The 21,641-nt window shown below is 41.3% G+C and overlaps 1 protein-coding gene across 3 annotated transcripts; it reads right to left on the reverse strand.

Annotated features, from left to right (window-relative positions):
• Nucleotides 1-2,896: 2,896 nt before the first annotated feature.
• Nucleotides 2,897-19,188, reverse strand: LOC115143333 (GATA-binding factor 2-like). 3 transcript variants are annotated; one of them, XM_065001912.1, is made up of 6 exons: nt 18,843-19,188; nt 12,527-12,987; nt 10,975-11,547; nt 8,025-8,170; nt 4,687-4,812; nt 2,897-3,977 (listed from the first exon to the last, which is right to left on the reverse strand). In XM_065001912.1, exons 2-6 carry the CDS (start codon nt 12,750-12,752, stop codon nt 3,678-3,680), a joined length of 1,371 nt encoding a protein of 456 aa, XP_064857984.1. In that variant the 5' UTR covers nt 12,753-12,987; nt 18,843-19,188; the 3' UTR covers nt 2,897-3,677. The 3 variants fall into 3 exon arrangements, with proteins under 3 accessions (XP_064857984.1, XP_029539500.1, XP_064857985.1); XM_029683640.2 differs by lacking the exon at nt 18,843-19,188 and adding an exon at nt 13,305-13,422; XM_065001913.1 differs by lacking the exons at nt 12,527-12,987; nt 18,843-19,188 and adding an exon at nt 11,639-11,890.
• Between the last annotated feature and the right edge of the window lie 2,453 nt (nt 19,189-21,641).

Genomic DNA, 21,641 nt, shown 5'->3' on the forward strand with positions numbered 1-21,641 from the left:
TGATGAGACGGCCTATGGGAGGAGGTCAGAGAACTGGCAGTGTAGTGCCAGGACAACAACCTCTCCCTCAATGTGAACAAGACAAAGGAGCTGATTGTGGACTACAGGAAAGGGCGGGCCGAACAGGCCCCCATTAACATCGACGGGGTGTAGTGGAGCGGGTCGAGAGTTTCAAGTTCCTTGGTGTCCACATCACCAACGAACTATCATGGTCCAAACAGAAGAGGGCACGACAAAACCTTTTCCCTGTCAGGAGACTGAAAATATTTGGCATGGGTCTCCAGAAACCCCCCCCCCCCCCCTCCCCCCTTTTGTACACTGCTACCACTCGCTGTTTAATATCTATGTATAGTCACTTCACCCCCACCTGCATGTACAGATTACATCAACTAACCTGTAACCCCGCATACTGTCTCGGGACCGGTGCCCCCTGTATATAGCCCCGTTATTGTTATTCTTATTGTTACTTTTTATTATCACTTTTTATTTTATTCTACTTGGTAAACATTTTCTTAACTCTTCTTGAACTTCACTGTTGGTTAAGGGCTTGTAAGTAAGCATTTCACAGTAAAGTCTACACTTGTATTCGGCGCATGTGACAAATAAAGTTTGATTTGATTTGAAACTACCTGCCCTCCAGGACACTTACAACACTTTCCATGTCACAGGAAGGCAAAAAAGATCATCAAGGACAATAACCACCCGAGCCACTGCCAGTTCACCCAAGTTCCATCCAGAAGGTGAGGTCAGTACAAGTGCATCAAAGCTGGGACAGAGAGATTGAAAATCAGCTTCTATCTCAAGGCCATCCGATTGTTAAACAGCCATCACTAGCACAAAGAGGTGGCTGCCTACCTACAGACTTGATATCATTGGCCACTTTAATAACTTGAACCCTAGTCACTTTAATAATGCCACTTTAATGTTTACATATCTCACATTACTTATCTCATATGTATATACTGTATACTGTATCCTACAATATATTAGCTATTGCATCTTAGCCACTCTCATCCATATATTTTATACTTACATATTCTTATCCCATTCCTTTACTAGATTGTGTGTATTAGGTTTTGTTGTGTAATTGTTAGATATTACCTGTTTGATACTGCTGCACTGTCGGATGTAGAAGCATAAGCATTTCGCTACAATAGCAATAACATCTGCTAACAATGTGTATGTGACCAATCAAATTTGATTTGATTTATAAAGGCAATACATTAGATTAATTCATATATGATCACATTTCTGTAGCTAGAGGGCTTGATTTATTATAGCACAATACATACAGTGCCTTCGGAAAGTATTCAGAGCCCTTGACTTTTTACACATTTTGTTAGGTTACAGCCTTATTCTAAAATTGATTAAATTGATTTATTTCCTCATCAACCTACACACAATACCACATGATGATGAAGCAAAAACACGTTTTTAGAAATGTTTGCTAATTACATAAGTATTCAGACCCTTTACTCTGTACTTTGTTGAAACACCTTTGGCAGCGATTACAGCCTAGAGTCTTCTTGGGTATGACGCTACAAGCTTGGCACACCTGTATTTGGGGAGTTTCTCCCATTATTCTTTGCAGATCCTCTCAAGCTCTGTCAGGTTGGAAGGGGAGTGTTGCTGCACAGCTATTTTCAGGTCTCTCCAAAGGTGTTTGATTAGGTTTAAGTCCGGGCTCTGCCTGGGCCTTTCAAGGACATTCAGAGACTTGTCCCGAAGCCACTCTTGCGTTGTGTTGGCTGTGTGCTTTGGGTTGTTGCCCTGTTGAAAGGCAAACCTTTGCCCCAGTCTGAGGTCTTGAGAGCTCTGGAGCAGGTTTTCATCAAGGATCTCTCTCCATTCATCATTGCCTCGATCCTGACAAGTCTCCCAGTCCCTACCACTGAAAACATCCCCACAGCATGATGCTGCCACCAACATGCTTCATCGTAGGGATGGTGCCAGGTTTCCTCCAGACGTGATGCTTGGCATTCAGGCCAAAGAGTTGAATCTTGGTTTCATCAGGGAGGGAGGGAGAATTTCCTGCAGTCCTCAGCTGCGAGAACATCTGTCTGTGAGGGGTCCAAACAGCCCCCCACGTGTTCGCTCACAGGTCGCCTGATTGCCTTTCCTTCCTCTTTTTTCTCCCACTAAAGACCTGCTGTCCTTCCTCTCACTCTAATCAACGCACCATGACCCAGAGAGGTGCATTCTGAGAGATGCAGGGGAGAGGGACACAAGGAATGGAAATAAGGGAGGAATCAAATGAAAATTTGTATTTGTGTTCAAGAACATGTGTGCGCGTCAGGAAAGACTAGTGTGTGACTGTGTGCGTGTGTGACGTGGGCACCCTGTGCTCACCCTGGGTTTGGAGCCTGCTGTCTGGGTCACAGTGGTGCACCCTGGGGCCTGAGCTCCACAAAGAGGCCTTCTATAAACAGTGGCACATCACTCAGGCGAGGAGCCCAACAAAACCATTGCCACGCTTTGGGGAACATAGAGCTGGCTTCATTACATCTGATATCACTTAGAAATAGAGCTGGAATCAAGACCTTTTCACAAATATATTTTGGTATTTGTTTTGTTAGTCCATTGTTGATAGTTCCAAAATATTTTGCATGTCAGCAATCAAGTTTTCAAGATACTGTATATAATTTTATAAATACAGAAATATGGCAGTTGCGTTTTGGTATTTTGATATTTATCTTGAAAACTTGATTTCTGACATGCAAAACATTTTGGGACTATGTCAACAATGGATTAATGAAACAAATACCAAAGATAGTTTTTTGGGTGAAATGTTCCTTTAAGGCAATTTTAAATGTGTATATGAAAGAGAGAGACTGAAAGAAACACTGAGAAACAGAGAAATGTATACATTTCAATAATCAGTTTCAAGGACTCATCATTTATTATTCAAACTTTATTTCCTTAATGTTGTGAGATGGAATAATTATAAACACGTACAGCTCAGGAACAATGTCTTGTCTAAGATAAGTCATGTTTTCTGAAGCAAAAAGTGTGAAAATAAATTATCATAACAATAATTATAACAGCAATTATAACAACAATAGTTGCTCTGTTTGCTTGCTTATTTTTTCAATAAAATCTGTTAAAAATAGGGGACCAGGTGGGTGGTGTGTATTCCAGCATGTGAGGGATGAGGGGTCAGTGTGTGTGTGTGTGTGTGTGTGTGTGTGTGTGTGTGTGTGTAAAAGTGTGGGGCGGCTGGGTCAGAAAGTCTTTCATTCCTACGGTATCAACAGTCTGTCCACAGCAGCCAGTCAGTGGGGGGGTTAAGAGGGGAAAGCAATGGTTCCCCTATCTCTTCTCTGATAGGGTGGGAGGGGGGGTACCAAAGTGACTTAGTAGAAAAAAGGCAAAAGAACCATGAATGTCCCCATTCGCACCAATGTGTCTTCGTCTTCCACACACTTGAAGGGGGCAACTTAGCATACCCACATTCCTCTTCACCCTCTCACTTTCTCTCTACCTTCAGTCACGTCTCCTCTTCATCAATCTCTCAATGAGGCCAGGCAAAACAATGTCCTACTGACAGTTGATCCCCATTACTATTACCCTTCTAAAAACAGACGCAGTCCTCTTTATGTTGTCCCACAGTAGTGGTGGTGATGGAGTTGGAGGGGTGGTAGTGGTGGCAATGCCTGATGCAGGGGCTTCAGGAGGCTTCAGTGCTCAGCCCAGGCCGGCGACCGACCTGAGTGGTGGGGATGGCTGAAGGAGGGGTGATGGATGGGCATGGGAGTGGGCAGCATGTGTCCGGAGTGGCTGAAGGGGGGAAGGTGGCCCATGTGGGTCATGTGTCCAGCCAGGCCGGGGCCACCCCCAAAGGGAGAAGACCTGTCATGCATACATTTGGACAGCTCATCGTAGCCATCTCCGGAACGCCTGCCCCTCTTGGACTTGCTGGACATTTTGCGGTTGCGTGTCTGGATGCCCTCCTTCTTCATGGTCATTGGCCTGTTGACCTGTGGAGAGCCAGGGAGGAGGGATGTTAGCTAAGGGGAAGCCAGACAAGCCTGGAGTAGGCTATTGGAGTAGGCTTCATATTGATATTTTGTGGGTTTCAATGTCATGTCAAATACCTGTTTCTTGTTTTTAAAAACTGTCCAGAACTAAATTATTTAGTCATTGGACATGTTCTTGCACTCTCAATCCTTTTATATTCAACTTTGTCAAGCTTCGTTCGTAATTGTGGATAATTTAGAAAAGAACTATGCCTTTTTAATAAACATGAGAAAAAATTCTGATGTGCCATAAATATTGTGGAACAGATTTAACAGACATTGGATAACCAAGCCACATTAAAAGGCATGAGCATTTTTCCACTTTTGTCTTTCAAATGAAATAGAATCCTCTCACTGAACATGAATACATGAGGACTGGAAGCCACGCTGAACCTGAAAGGGCTACTCTCAGACAAGTTGGCATCACTATAACTGACGCCTTTACCCTGAATGACAGTCCCACCCTCCAGCCTCTCCTGGGAGTAACACCCCCCATTGAAACAAAGATGGATTAATAAAAAGAAAAAACGACTGGCGGGTTCTGCTTGACAGGAAAAGCAGACTTTGCATCCCCAGCCTCTTTCTCCCCGGCTCCTCAATCGATACAAGCTGTCCGCCTACTTGACCAGCTCACCCCCCCAGTTTCTATGTAAGCGGTCAGGCTACTTACGTTGTGCAGTTTGTAGTAGAGCCCGCAGGCGTTGCACACCGGGTCACCATTGCCGTTGCGCCTCCAAAGGGTGGTGGTGGTGGTCTGACAGTTAGCGCAGCAGGTGCCAGCTCGTCTCGCAGCGGACTGGGGAGGAGAAAAACGCATACTGTTAATACATTATGAATAAAGCCATTCAAATGTTAGCTGATTTGATCATTGTATTAGGCAACAGAGGTCAACGAGGGAAGTGAACATGACATGAATACGATTATTGAAATTAACTACCGTGACGATTTAGGCATAGCCAAAGGCGGCTACATTTCAAATGTTCATTTGGAATTTATAGGACATTTCTGAGTTTAGAACTTAAAACCACTGGTTTTCAAAGCCTACTGTAATGTTCCACCAGATCTACCCATATCAACTAGCATCACGCATTGAACAACAGAATAAAACATTCTCTTGGGTAAATATCTTCCCATGTATCTTTTAGGATGATGAGTATTATGACTTTGTGTTGCTGTGTAGGCTATTCTCCAACCAACCTCCTCTCAGGGCTACATCCACAAATAACATCAAAGACAGCGCCAGTTAGACTCATGAAATTGCTTAAAGGGAGTCACATCTGTATTGATTTAATTGAATATATTCTGTGATCTATACAAGCTTAATTCAATTTTTCAATTTGTGCAATGCTGCAAAAGCTGTTTCTAGTTAAATGCGTTGTTTCTATCTTTTACCAATTACTGCTGTCATATTTCATTTAATTAAAAAAATAGATAGGGCACATTAATAATGTATGCCGTCTTTTTGCATGATTCTCCCTTGATCCAGAGAATCAAACGACCCGAACTAAGACATCTACAATACCAGGGCCCTGTCTGCCGATGCGCTTTGTGTCCATTACAGATCAATTCTTCACACATAATAAGAAACATTTCAACTCAGAATACAATAACTATACAGCCATGATGCTGCATGTGTGTTTTTCTTTTCATTCATTTAAGATTGTATCATATCATAGCTGTTCATTCAAAACATCCCCAATAAAAACAACGGTGGCGATGCACGGAATGTAAAAAAAGAGAAAAAGAAAAACGACAACAAAAAACACTTTGCATTCCGACGCATAAAGCTTGAGCCACTGCTTACCCAGCATGACAAACAATCCATTTATTTTCCGACCCCCCTCACGTTTTCTCTCTCCACACACACATACACACAGTGCTGTGATAATCGCTTTACAGTATATGTCAAAGTCTGGCCTGAAAAATGCAGCGGGGTTTGTTGAAGGCGGAAACACCGGGGAACCTGGCTTCCTTATCGGGCCGGGCAGATATCCGGATAGGAAACAACTGGATGCCCTTTGAACTGAACTCTGAAAACACTTGAGCTGAAAATGCAAAGCTGCGACCACAGACCGACCCATGGAAAATGTAATGGACTTCTCATCGGAAGAACTAGGCAGAGGCGCGCAGCCAAGGAGAAAAATGCAGAAGCTTTATTTACACTAAGCTGCGCTAAAATGAGTTATACTCGTCCCACTAATGCTGACAATGTTGCTAATACAGTAAGAAACAATGTATTTCAGAAAGACAGTTATTCAAAACATATTCAAATATAATCCCACCCTATTCACCATGCTCACCACCCCATTACATTTAGCTCAATGGAAGATAGCAATGCTAAAGCAAACAACCATTTCAATTTGTTGAACATTTTGAATGATTGATTTCAAGGCAACCACATGGGTTAGGCTACACACATACATTAAAAACACGAGGGAATTGGGCTACAATTAGGTTATCCAACTAATGTGTCTTTGGCACTGCATGACTGGAGGAGTATAAGTATAAGTACAACTGTCTAAGTACAGATTTAATTAGATATGAAGGTATAAGTTATTGATTGAAACATGTATATGATGTAGGCCTATAGTAGCATATGATTTAATTATGTGAAATAAATTGAATGTCTAATCAGAACTAAACTATTCAGATTAAGCCTATAGGCCTACATAAACGAGGTGCGGCGAGTAAAACACCTACTGATCATGATTCATGAACCTGTTTAGCTGAGGAAAACAGAAGCTAGAAAAAGTAATTATAGAAGCAAAATAAAGTAAAACAATTTTCTTGTAAAATTGAACAAATTTAAAGATTAGATCAATCTAAGGGCTCTATTCAGTCTGTATTGCTGAAGCTTTACAGATTGTTTAAATGCAGATTTATCATACATGCGGTCTCTGCTAAGGGACGGAACACTGCCTTTAAATTTCAATCAAGCTGTAACTTGTAATGCTGAACTTCCATATGGATTGAGTAGAGCCCTAAATCTACTGCTTTAATGTTTAGCCCACATTTTGTTTGAGCTATCCAAAAGTTAGGAGTTGGATTGCGCCTTGGACTGGCATTGAAATTAGCCTTAATTACTTCTCACAATTTACTTTTGGGAAACTTGAATATCTTTTTAAACTTTGAGATGGTAAGACTGAAAATGCCAAATGAGTGATTTGGTGGAGGCTACATGCAAATGTTGAAAATGAAATTTGCAAAGCACATAAAAAAATGGAGAAAGGGGAGATCTAAAGATGCAACAACTATCATTGGTTGCAGACCAACATGGGAATTATCATTTTAGGTCATTCAGAGTACATATCAATGTTACTCATAAAAGATTTCACACAGGGCAGGCCTTTTTACATTTTTTTTTGCAAAGTTAGAGCATACCCACTCCTCTTGGCCACACTACACCAGGGAGTAAGGCTATCCTATAGAATCAAAGTTCTGATTCCTAATCAGAGTTCTGAATACAAAATGAAAGAAATCAAACAATTTCAAAATAAGCAGGAACCAATATATATATTTGTTTTAAATAACTTGTAATGATAACTAAACAACTCATCATGATTAATAATATTGAACATTAAACGTACAATAATACTTTGGTCCGAGACAAACAAATATCTATAAAAGTGTATGTGCATTAAAAATAACAGGGCTTGGAATACTCTTTGCTCCTAAATGCCTGCGCAGAACACTGGACAAAGTGTTTGTGTGTGTGCACTGTTTTTCACTCACTCCAGTGTGGTGATAACTAAAGCAGCATGGGCATTGGTATCAGTGACAGTATCAAAAGTACCAGCAATAATAATAGCAGTAACAATGGCAATAGTAGCAGTATTGTAACAGGCGGTGTAGGGGATCAGCAGGGGGTGAGAGGGACAAACAATTCCAGGAAGATCATAGGGAAAATATAACTTTCCTGGAATTGTCCTGGCGGTATCTGCTTCATGCTCTATTTGGGCCCCCTTTCTCAGATGTGGAGGGGTAGACAGGAGAGAGACGGGGACTCACCAGTCTGCGTTTGGGCTTGATGAGAGGTCTGTTCTGGCCATTCATCTTGTGGTACAGGCCGCAAGCGTTGCACAGGTAGTGACCCGTCCCATCCCGCCGCCACAGGGGGGTGGAGGTGGCACCGCAGTTGACGCACTCGCGCCCCTCTGAGCAGAATTCAAGTGGAGGGAAGACAAAGGGAAATTTATATAATTAAAAAGTTCACACTCCATCAAAAGCTAAACTGTAACAGATTCACATTAAAGACAATAGTCGTCAGGACCAAGGAGGACAGACGGTTACTAATGATCCTATTGGAGCCACTTTTCATTAGTAGTGTAATATGAAGTCTTAGTGCCCCCCCCCTCGGGGACAGTGTCTCAGTGTGCAGGTGTACCAGCCAAGGACAATCCATATGACTGTCATTTGTACAGCTTGGTTCAGGGCGAATCTCCATGGATACAGACACCTGTATGTAAAGTGATCCAAGTTCGGAAGCCCAGAGACAGCCAGGACGTGTCCAAAGGTGTCCAAACAGATGAATGTGAGACACCATCAAATTAGAGCTACATAATTCATCAGCTTAGCAGGCACACATGATAGGAAACAGAAGTGTGTGCTGCTGGTGGTAGTATTAAATGTGGGCCTGACCACACTGTGGTCTCAACCAAATAGAATCCCATAATATAGCTCAGTATCACTTTATATCAACCCGGCTTCTCTTTTTCCCCTTATCCGTGCCCTTTACATTTGTTTACAAAATGTGTTCATTGTTAGGTTTGTGTACCTGACAGCAACTGTGACCCTGATTGTGTTTTCCTCCTCTGTAGTATTAAGTGCTCAAGCCTTTTCACCCACTTCTACATCTTCAGCTGCAGAGAAGAAATGGGCGTTCACTCTCTCTCCTCTCAGTTTCACTTTGTTTAATGCACAGGCTCAGTCAATTGGGAGGTTGCTGGCGCATCATGTCTTATTATAATGTCAGCGACACCCACAGTCCCACCGAAACCTGAGAGAGGGATCTGCTCTGGACAATGGCAGTGTTCACTTTGAAGTGTATTCTGAGTGTTTGACTCTCTCTCCCAGTCCAGCAGAGGCACCAGTATCAATACAACAATACAACATCACCTTCCAGCTCCACAAATGCTAAAGCGGTTGAATTGTTGTGTAATTTGGGGAGGTTCCACAGGGAGAGAACACTGAGATCGCACTGGCCAAGAGTGTAGGGAGTGTGAGGCCATTGCCCTTGGAGAGAAGAGGTAGGTAGGTGAGCGGAGAGGGCTGTTTTGAGGTTATTTCAACAGGAAACAACACTGTCTTAAGGTATGTGCTGACTGCTGAAATGTCATTGTGGCCATTTCATACAACAATCAATCACTGCTACATCAGATGGGACTGACAGATAAGAGTAGCTAATGGCAGGCCTTATAGTTACTGATTTTGGAGAGTAGCTCACATAACAGTAGGATTTTCTTGCATTAAATAATCCCCTTAAAAATGTGTGAAGTGTTTGAATTAAAATATTTGCATAACCAATCTACCATTCACAAAGTATTGAACTACTAAGCATCCGTCAGATAATAGCACTTTAAGCTCTGGTGATCATCTAAATGAAGACAGTTGTTGCAATAATAAATGTCTCCCTATGAGCTCATGTGATGGCTTGATTAACTATCTAATTCATGATCTAGTATTTGTATTAATTTATCTGAAGGTGATGTACTCTTTGGAAGATCCTAAACTTTTATACGAGTAGCGGCTATTATTACAGTATCACAATATCGTTATTATCAATTATAAATATCGTATTATGACTGTTGTGATTCATGTGGTCATTACCACTAGTGTTATAATCATCCTCTCAACTAGAGTAGGCTACCTTAACCCTGGGTTTCATTCCTTCTCACCATCACAGCGCACTGGGCCAAGGCCATGCTTAAAAACACAAACAGCAGGGCTCTGTCGCCTGTGACGGCGCATCCCGACGGTGCTTTGTTAGTATTGGGGCAAGCAATGGGCAGGGGTGGAGGTCGTGATTTGTTCACTCAGAAGTATAGGCTACAGGATATGGTAGGAGCCAGAGCGTCGTGACTCCTGCATTTTAAGTGTAATAAAGAACTACTCTAAAAGAAAACAACTGGAAGTGAACACTTCTGCCAAACAAGGATATTGGTGGGATATATGTTCAGCATCTAAACCAGATAAACATAAAAACGTCCACTTTGAATATGGTTAAAAATAGTAGCAAAATAATGATTATAGGCTTAGGCCACGTAGCACTTTTGATAGAAAATGCACAATAGCTAAGCCTTATTACATTTTCTACTGAAATATTATTATATTCAGCACCCTCTTAAAAATACTAGATCCTACTATAAGCCAAATAATCAACGAGAAAATACATTTTCACGTTGAATTCCCTATTTCTATTTTGGTGACTGTTGACTTTGACTTTTCATCTCTTTGCCTCGACTCCAAAACGTGTAGTCATGTTCAAGCTGGTCCTGAATATTTGCGTTTGTAATCGGTGACCCTGATTAGTCGTTTCATGTTAGATTCCCATTAAGTGACCCTTTTAAGTGGATGGTGTTTACAAGTGGTGACGTATGCGATGGAACATAGATAAGAGTCGCTGAAACAGGTTTGAGGAGAAAGAAACGCTGCCGGTAAAATAACCTGAATAAACTATTACAGCAACCAACCGTTTGACAGCGAAACACATACTGGATGGACCACCCAAACTATTTCAAGATAAAATAAACATTTATAGCCCTACAAGTCATTAAAGTATGTTAAGTATTGTATGTGCCCTGACAGAAATCGATGCACTTCCAAAGCGTTTCGACAAAACTTTAGGCCGAGTTTATATCGTTAAACATGCAGGCCCAGATATTGGTATCTTAAAACTTACATAATTATACCAAACTCTTTAGGCACCGGGTAACTTTTGGAATAGAGTTATGAAACTCACCTGAGCATGACCGGGCTTTACTTTTACACTTCGGCGTAAAGCTGGATGAAGATCCGCCCAGCAGGCTACCGGGGTGGAAGAGGCTGCCGCCGTACTCGTGTGGTGTTGGTAGAGAGTATGGGTAGGTCGGGATAGGGAGGTGCGTTGCGGGTGTTTGGGCACTCATCGAAGCCAGGCTGTTGCGCAAAGGACTGCAACCCTCCATTTTCATTCCTTCTGCGAGTGACACTTGGTACTTTATGGACTCCTTTTCGTCCATTCTCGCAGAGTTGGAGTTTGGAGAAGTAGGGCCGGGGTCCGGGGACACGTCTTTGGGAGGCGTAGGAGGGAAACTGTAGAGATGGTGCGGGCTGGAGTGGGACGCAGGGGTGAGGGAAGACACGGGAGCAGAATTGGAGCTACTACTGCAAGGGTAGCCAGAGCTAGCAGGATGCAGTCCGGGCTTGCTGAAATGGCTGACTGCCCATGCGTTATGGTGGTGGGCAGCAGAGATGGCCGCCTTCCCGCTGTCCAGCCACGGAATGCCAGGGCTGTGGATGAGGTGTGGCCGGCAAACCTGACTCCCAAGGCGAGCTGGAAATAGAAATAAGCTATTGTGAATTTTTACTAATCGAAAGCGATTGGTCCAGTTCTCTCAGAATGCGTAAAAGTGCTGTCTCTTCACCTGTTGATGCAAACTCCAAACTATTTAAACTCGACATCGAGTTATCATTTTCACAGTGTAGAAGTTAATCAAATAGCCTACAGGGCACTAACTTAACCCCACGTCATTTTACAATCACCAGCCAAAGCTAAAACAAGAGTTAGGCTACAACAGCCCCGTGCCATAGCCTATACAACATATTTACTAATTTAAATGTTCATGCTTATTGCCGAAAGCATGTAGGCCTAACTGAGAAGAAAAAAATCCACGAGGAGAAAATCGGACCTTTGTAGAGGCCTTGATTGAACTGCTATTTGCCTATGGCCATTGCCTGGTCGTCGCTCAAGTTCCAGAACTTGGGCTAAAGAATGTTATTAGCAATTTTGCGCTTTTTATATTATATCCGGAAGTGCCTCTCTCCACTTTTCTAGAAACCCCTGGCCCAACAGAGAGGGGTTAATGACATACTTCCCTTTCCTCTTGCTATTTATTGCTTGAAATTTTATGATTCCATGCCGTATGTCAGATACATATAAGCCTAGGCTATACGTTTATGGACATAGATGTGTTAGACTGATTTAATTCACATATAGGCTTACGCGTGAAAGGGAGCAAATTAACAAAATGTCCTAGGATAAAAAATAAAATAAAAAGTCCCATAAGGGACTGTTATGGCGACTTTTAACTGGTCGAGCATCGTTTTCTGTGTCAAAGGGCTTTGCGCATCACACATAACCATTTATGGCAATAATATAGGCCTACCATCAATGAGTTTGAAAGCAACAGGCTGGGTTGAAGGAAACATATAATCGTATTGTAACTCGCACACTCTCGCAATTACCTACAGATTTAAAGCAGACTTGACTAGAACACAAATACAGTTTAGTCACAAGGTTGAGCGCGTCTTACCATGTGTCTGGCTGTATGTAACCCTAGCCCGGGAATTGGCATAGTAGGGGTTCCCCTGAGAGTCCAAGTGGTTCAAAAACACGTCCACCTCGTCCGGGGGCAAAAGCGGCGCCATGGGCTCCATGTAGTTGTGGGTCAGGCTGTGGTGATGCGAGTCCAGGTGCTGCCCATTCAACACCGCGTGGTGATGCGCCATCCAACGAGATTGATCAGCTGCGACTTCCATAACTTCGATCTCCTTATCCAAGATATAACCAAAACGCCGTAGCCTACTTTACTCAAAATACAAATTATCTTTCTGTGGTCCTTCTCCTGGATCAAGCACTTTTAAACAGTCCCGAAGTGTGGAGAAAAGGATGGGCGTAGTGATGCAGTTGTGATATGGGTTTTCTGCACACTCTCCTTATAGTTTATTTGCTTCAGATATAGAAACCTTGATCCGTCTTGGCTCTTACTGACACCTGCAATGAAAAAAAACAAAATGCTCTAATTTAATACACAAGGTGGTGCCAGCCCATTTTGTAGAACTCCTTCGGGGATGTATACAAAAGATAAGAGATTGTTGTTATCCATATATGTTCAGTCCTCCGAGGAACATTGATTGTATAGATAGGCTAGTCTACCATTGAAGCCCTTTTACAAACAGCTTCCGTCACAAATGTAGCCAACTCATTCATTATGTATAATTTTTTTTAAATAGTAAAAAAAAACATTGCTGCAAGTTTCTGTTTTTTTGCATCCAATCTTATTCCGTTAAAAAAACGTATTGTGAATATACCTGGTGAAAGTTTGATCTATAACTACGATCAGCTGTTCAAACACATTTTAATCTCTGAAAGGCCTGATCCGTGAGGTACCCGGGCGCACACTCATTAATGAAATGTGGCTCTGTACTGATGCGACTGGCGCCAGTAATTTCAATATCAAGCGAGCCGGGGCGGAGTCACCCGTTAGCAGTGACCTCCTGTAAGCCAACCACAGATCAGTACAGCTACAATTGGCTCATTTATCCCAGCTCTTTCAATTTCCATTCTGCTGTCGAAACAGTAATGCTCGGGACCAAAAAACTAAAAGACATATCAATCAGCGTTGTAATTTCTTGGGGGTCTTTTTCTCTCTTGTGAAACTCACAAAATGAGCAATTGGGCTCTGATAAGGTCTTCTAACAACACTCAAGAAGTGGACAGCCAAGATGGAGGCAAATTGTAACTATAAAATGTAAACCTACCAAGTTCTAGAGCAGTCAATTACATTGCTTAGCCTTGCCTATACCACGTTTAGAGAACGCATCATAATACTATAAGCTTGAATTTGAAGTGAATGCCAATGCTATTTTGAATTGGCTAATTAAATTAAACCAACCATGATTAGATTTTCTAATCTACAGGTTTAGTGGGCTAATATAAATGCTATCAGACATCATAACATAATTATGGGTTTTTTAGTTAAGCACTGTTGGTTTTTATTCTGTATTTCATGAATAAAGTGGTTGGTTTTACGCATAATGCCTCGTTTTACGCATATGTCCTGGGGAACTGCATCGGCAGGTTGGACAAACTTGACAAATATTATATATGCCAATCATGTAAATGTTACGTAGAACAACAACCATTACAGGTGTGAGTTTTCACATGAGACTGCAATGCAATTAAATACAACTTTCAGCACCTCTAGGATTAATATGGTTGGGGGCGTTTTATAACCTCGAAAGTGGGGCCGATGTTGTGAACGCCTAATTGTCTTTAATTAGTAGTCACAGCATTCTTCTTGTGAAAACACTGGTTTTGTCTCAGAAATAGGGCGATCAAACACTATTGGCATGGTAATAGCGCCTTTTTCTCACTTGGTGGTGCAGACAGGGCGTCAGGCCTCAACTGCGTAAAACCAACTGGTGACCATTAGCGGCACTTTGTTCATTCTTGTTTACAATCTCCTCGTGGGCTAAAACAAGTTGGCTTGCCCAACTCAGGCAGAAAGACAAGAGTGCCGCCTGTTACTTTTCAGTTCGCTGCAGCTAGCGACTGGAACGAGCTGCAACAAACACTCAAACTGGACAGTTCATTCAAAGACCCAATCATGGACACTCTTACTGACAGTTGTGGCTGCTTTGTGTGATGTATTGTCGTGTCTACCTTCTTGCCCTTTGTGCTGTTGTCTGTGCCCAATAATGTTTGTACCATGTTGTGTTGCTAACATGTTGTTGTTATGTTGCTACCATGCTGTGTTGTCATGTTTTGCTGCCTTGCTATGTTGTTGTCTTTAGGTCTCTCTTTATGTAGTGTTGTGTTGTCTCTCTTGTTGTGATGTGTGTTTTGTCCTGTATTTATATTGTATTAGATGTTTTAATCCCAGGCCCCCGTCCCCGCAGGAGGCCTTTTGCCTTTTGGTAGGCCATCATTGTAAATAAGAATGTGTTCTTAACTTACTTGCCTAGTTAAATAAAGGTTACATAAAAAATAAATATAACCAGGTAGGCTTTGTCCTATAATTGCCCCATTTGCATAGCCTACCCAAAGACTAATATCTAGGTATATATGTGATTTACTTTAGTATAGACTAGAAATCCTCATGCCTTAGGTAAGCAAACGCCTACTCAATTATATGCTAACAACTGAGCATCTGAGACTCATAATATGTAGGCTTACAAGTATAGTGGCCTTTTATTATAATGTGATGAAAAACTGTAGCTACACACTACATGGACATGCCATGTAGGACCTACCTGTTCCAAAGGAAATACATCCAGGATGAATTTGTCAGTCGAGATATACTGGCTTAGCCACCAGGGTAAAAATGTGGCATTTCGTGCCATGCTTTAACGATATTGAATATTAAAAATGAATTGTTTTATTGTGGCTTTTGTAATAAAGAGTGCGTGCGTGCGTGATTGACATGCAATAATTGGAGGGAGCTCGGGGCCCAGACTGACCGCCTCTCTGACGCCGCGACTTGACGTCACAGCATCACAGAAAAGGGGAAAAAATACCAGCGCATGAACTTTATAATCGTTCCAAAAAAGCCTCGAGATCAACGAGGACCAAGTTTCACTTATTCTGACAGAAATACAGTGATGTTTTGGCCAAGCTTATGTGAAGTAATTACATGCACTCTACTCAACCTGTGGAAAAAGGGATGCATGAATGCTTAACGCAATGTTAGAGCAAAGCCATTTGCGCAGTTTGGGCTTTGATATGAGCATGTCTGTATGGTGTGTGTGTGAGTGTGTGTGTGTGTGTGTAGCTTGACATTCAGTCATTGGCACTGGCCAAGGGCCATGACATGATGAGCTCAGCTCTCTGTGCGTCAAATCCTAAAACCAACAAATTAACGTATGTGGGGGTCTTAACGCACCCAGGGGTCTCCCTAATTATGTAATCACCCAAATACAGACATTCTCCTGAAATGAGGCATATATAGCTACAGAAAATGACAGGTGTAGCAGTGAGATTTGTCTTAGTAAATTGTTTTTTATATATAATGTGCAACTGTCTGTCGACTCATTGAGCTGGTCTAATTACATAGATTAAAAAAAAAAAAAAGTTTTCTATGGCATTTAGCTAGGTCTAAAGTACAATATAAATATTCCCTACAGATATTCCATTGAAAAAAGTGCAGAACTGCTTTAAAAAAAAAAAAAGCATCAACACAATAGATCTCTTCAAACTATGATGCATCAATTTAATAGTCATGTACCAACTCAAATTTCAAATATGAATTATTCTTGATTTACATCTTGACCAAACCCTATATAGTGATCAGAGCAGGAAAAACCTATCATTTTACAACACCTTCACCCTAATGCATACTGTTTGTAATTCACCCCTGCTGTCTGTCTGTGTTGTTGTCTGTCCTCAGTGCTGTGCTCCTCTCAGCATTGTGCTGTCTGGCTGGGACTGGGTGGGTCAGGCCCAGCAAGCAAGCTTCTCCATTGTTGTTTTGCTTGTTTGCCAAATGGATTACTCAACAGGATTTACTCCTCTGTAATTTATACCTTCATTAATCTCATTTGTATCTGTGCTGGAACAAAGGATGGGATGATGGGTTGGGGGTAGGGGGGGGGTCCTCTCTCAAGGACATAGCAGAATTGTCTCACAGGGGATACTACTAGAGCGGTAGAACCCTTGGAGGTAAGCAAGGGTACCTATAGCTGAGGGAAAGACTTCCTAATAAATGTTAATAGGCTATCTTTACATAGCAAACACAGGCATGGTTATGAAAGACAATACAATAGTAGCAAAACCATGTCAATTTCTCGTTTTTTTTCTTCTTTTCTGCTGTAGGATTAAATCTGTGCAGCGGACAGCTTCGAAACATGCTGAAGATATACCCTACCACCATTGCTAAGGTATGGTTGTTATTACTGAACAAGCGTAAGTGTATGAGTTACAGAGAGAATTCAAATAATTAACAGGTGCTGTTATGAAATGAGCTTGCCTTTCTCAACCTGCTTCTTCCCTTTGCTCCTGGTCATCTATCATTTTCCAGTGGGCTGGGGGGGAGTAGGGTGCTAGTGAGAGCCACAGAGGGGTTTGTGAAGATAAGCAGAGCTGGGGAGAGGAGAATGACACAAACCAGCTGAAGCATTATTGTCCTTTACTCATGGGTAATTAGATCGAGCCAGGGCACTAAGGGCTATAGAGACACAAGCACCCAACACCCAGCCCATCCTAGTGGAAGTGCATGGGAACACAGAATGAGATGTGAAAGCTATGCCTTTTCACCCTCACATTAAACTGCATCCATTTACTTTGAAGTTGTTATATGTTTTATTTTAATAAATGACACTGAGGTGCAGCTGAATATTGGAGAAGTCAAACTACTATTTTCGGAGTAGGCAAATCTAGCTATAATGGCCCATGAATGGATGGACTTCTGTACATGTTGGCTTCCTGTATCTCACTGGGAGCCTTGACATCATTTGAGAGTCGTTTATTTAGATGAGGTGTAAGGGATACTTTTGATTTCTATGAAGTTGACCACAAGACACACACAAACAGACACATAAAAGGGATGCTTAACTCTTTGGCATGTGAGGGACTGCTATGTGATAAGTAACCGTAAGGGGCCACATGTTGAGTTTCGAGTGAAAGCGTCATTTTTATTAGATGATCTCAGTCTCACCGGGGCAATAAATATGCCTGCTCGAGACAACAGTTCCGCCCCTGTTTCTATTCGAGCGCTGAGATCATGACGTTTTTGCCCTTTCTTATGATGAAAGGGGTTTACTGGAGTTAATGCGGTTGAAAGCACAGGTGATTAGTGGATACATCGTCATATGTCAATATAACGCCAATGTTGATCTCACACCCTTGATTGGTTAGCCTATCTGGATCTGCATAATTCCACAAGAACAACCCGAGGCCAGAGCAATTTTCACATTTTAAATGATGAACTATTAAATACTTAATGAACATCTAGTACAGAAAATCAGATCACACTAAGTCAGGTCATTCCAAAACGGATACTCGCAATAACCATGTAATAAATAACACTGTTAAACCATTAAGAATTGAATCTGGACAAATGATAATCGATGCTCTTCTTCTGCTCATATGACGCGGCAGGTATTTTGGGGGGACTCGGGAGGACTATGTTAGCTCTACCAGATGACTTCATGTTCGAAGTATCACATTATGTTATGTTCCTAGTCTATATAGCATAATATTTACAAAAAACACTAGGCCTAATAACTAATGCTCAAAGGAGCTAGCTGTAGGCATAGTAGCCTATACAGTCTCAATGCATTTTTTCAACTATTTTCTTTGAGGTCTATTTAGTCTTATAAAAAAGATTGTTTAGAAAACCAGGAAAACTTGTTTGATAGTCGTAATTATAGATTTGACAGAGAAATGCAAACAGCACATAATCGCATCATATAATAGCACAATTGGATTAGATAGGCTACTGCTGTCACTGCGTAACGAATTATTCTGAATGGTAAACTATATGATAAACACATGATAAACTGTTTGAATAAAATACATTCCAATTGCAGTCTATTGTTGTCATTATTGTGATGGCTTGTATTTCATGTTGTTCTTCTCACATTCTAACTACTCCGTGTCCATTCCGAGTGCCGTGCCATGGCTCTCTGCGGCCTATAAATGTAGTATATTTTAAATGATACATAGGCGCGTTCATTATTTTTTGACTGGCATAAAGCTTGGATAGCCTACTCTGTCACATATTGTATTTCAGTTTATGGACAACTATTATTGCAATATGCACCCCAACCAGTAACAACATTGCAAGGATCATATATCCTAAATAATTCCATTTACCACAATACCCTATGTAAATATTGAATAGCTCTTACCACTTGATGGTTGCATATATAGTGGCTGATCCCTGTTCTTCGCGATGCACAGGCTAGATGGATACAAACTGACTCGGTCCTGCTCTGTCTGGGAGAGGAATAATGAGAGACTCAGTCTTGTATAATAACCGGGTCTCCGTTTCGCTTGCCTGACACCGCGTAGTTCTAGCACGTTTCCCTGTTATGCGCACAGTGATGAAGGTGGTAGATTTGCCTAAAAATCAATCCGCGTTTGTTGGTGATGCTGCTGTAGAAGTTATGTCGCTCTTTCCCAAGAGTTCTGTCAACTGGCAAGCAGTTTAGCGACCTCTCTCTCTCCCTTTCAACCCTTTCACTTTTTCAATCTCTGCACTCCCCCTTTCTCTCCACTGAAAACGAGAAAGAACTTCATAGACGTATAGAGGCTGGAGCAACGTAACGATGTCGGTCGGTGCGTCAACCAGTCTCTATCTTGTATTCCGAATCCTAGCTTTGGCCATTTTGATATGGATTGTGGAGGAGGGTATCTAGTGTTCATTCTTAAAAACATTTTAGTCGTAAGGTTTATCCGGCCTACAGTTTCACTTCATAATCAGTAAGCAGAACAATTCCTTATGGAATGTTATGTGAGAGTGGAAGGTCAATATCACTCAACCAATCCAATAACCAATCAGGTTATTTTGAACTGTAATAAACGTCATATAAAGTAGGCCTAGTTTAGCGCTATGGCGAGGCAATATATCTTCAAAATAATCTAATCTATGAAAAAACAAATTGTGATTATATTAGCCTACCTATTGAGCTATCGTGGGTTGTTGGGCTATGATGAAGCAAGCTACATAAATCTACATGCACAATAGTATTTGGCCTAGAGCAATCCGGTGTAATGAATTCCTTCGCCAATTTGGATTAAAATACGGTATACCCCATGACCGACCCGCCCTCCTCCCATCTTCTTTTTACTCTGTCCCACACATTAACACCAACTTTTAAAACATGCAAAGCCTCAATATCTCCTGCACGCGACCTGGGCTCGTGCACTGCCTCTGAAGCCAGGCAGGTGCAAGGGTGCAAGGACTGCTGCATCCCGGGCTCGTGTCCCCTAGAGTAGACACACACAAAAAGAGGAGAAAACCAAGCTTGCATCAATAGAAACAAAAAAAGTTAACTCTGACATAATTAATTGCATTCATTTTAAAACGTAAAATTCATCAAAGACCGATCTGTTTTGGCTCATGCATAAGGGCCTTGAATGAAAAAAACAGACAGAATATACACACTGACTTGACATAAGTTTAATTTTCAAAATAAAATAAACTGATACGAATCGTCTGGTTTATGGTAGGTTATATAATTTTACCAAAAAAAGAAGAGAAGCCGAAAAATAAAGACAGTTATCTTGAGATGGCGCTATGTCAACTCTCCCAACTGGAGGCAGAAAAAGCTCCATAGGCACATGGTTTAAATTGTGTAACTTCGTCATGTTAACGCCTTACAACAATCCGTGCATATTCGCCCAGAGAAACACATTTTAAATAGCCTGTATTGTGCATTTAGGCCTACATTTTTGTTCAAATAACATTGTTGTAATATATCATCAAATTCAATGACGGCGCACAATTGAAGACAGCATATCTTGTTGAAACTGGAGAGTGCATTATTGGCTTAGGCCTACTTGCATCCAGTAACTAGCCTTTACCTTCCTTGAAATGCAGACTCGACCCCGGACATGATGTTGTTATCCCATTATCCAAAGTAGAAGTTATAGCACACAAATAAAAATGCACTCAACATTTAAGAACTTGGAGCAGACATATGAGAGAAATGAGAACGGTAACGATCCATTATTTTCACAGTATCCCACCCCAAAAGCGACAGTTCTTTATTTCACTAAAAGTTCCACCAAAATCAACAACAATGGTTATGATCATACCAGTTAATGTTAATAGTTATAATCAAACACTCATCACAAATAGCTCTTTCTGTGTATTGATATTTTCGTTTCTTTAGGCTACAAGACCGTAGAATATCATCACTTGACAACAAACTGTTTAAGATAAATTAGACATTTCGTAACATGCTCATAGCATTAACCCAATTAGAATGCTAATTAGTTAAAGATCAATAAAAGTACGAGCAGCGCAAGCCTTGTGATCCGTCCAGCGGAAAGAGCTGCCTCCTGATTTGTTCGCGCGATAAAAGCTTATCAGCACCGAGCTTCCATTCCTATTTGCAACTATTGAAAAAATAATAATAAAAAAGACTAAAATATATATAACCCATACATTGATGAAGCTGCTCAACTCGTGTTTTTTTGAAATAGAAAATACGACATGTCATACTGTCCACCCAAATCTAGTCTATAGGCTACAGTTGGACATAGCTTCTAACATTTTGAAGGACATTTTCTTGAGGTGAGCCTAATTACAATAATACAAACTTTATAGTTCAAGGTCAAGGACTTAATAATAATACAAATAGGCTGAATTATAGCCTAATAATAATAATTGGCCTTACAATAATTGAATAGCCTAATAATCTTTATCATAGGGTTATCATAATCACATGAAAATGCAGCATTTATTTTTGTATGTTTCTTATCATTTTCAACATGTTCTGCAGCAGGGTTTTTGTAAGTGTCTGCATGGTGCTTGGCTGGAACGTTATTATTTATGTATGCATGCTGCATTAGATGCCAGGGCCCTTCTTCTTCTGATTATTACCAGGGGTAGGCTAATATTTCATCGGTGCTAGGCAATCTTTGTTCTCTGTGAAGATAATAAATGGCCTAATCGTTATCAGCAAACTGCTCGGGGTGTC

This window comes from Oncorhynchus nerka, linkage group LG15, assembly GCF_034236695.1.
Source record: "Oncorhynchus nerka isolate Pitt River linkage group LG15, Oner_Uvic_2.0, whole genome shotgun sequence".
NCBI lineage: Eukaryota > Metazoa > Chordata > Actinopteri > Salmoniformes > Salmonidae > Oncorhynchus > Oncorhynchus nerka.

What these genes read in the sequence shown, in the direction of transcription:
- LOC115143333 (XM_065001912.1), bottom strand. Translation starts at nt 12,752, where the DNA reads ATGGAAGTCGCAGCTGATCAATCTCGTTGGATGGCGCATCACCACGCG. An exon ending in TACATACAGCCAGACACATG is followed by an intron (nt 11,548 to 12,526) that starts GTAAGACGCGCT and finishes TTCTATTTCCAG; the next exon opens with CTCGCCTTGGGAGTCAGGTT. An exon ending in TCTACTACAAACTGCACAAC is followed by an intron (nt 3,978 to 4,686) that starts GTAAGTAGCCTG and finishes GGCTCTCCACAG; the next exon opens with GTCAACAGGCCAATGACCAT.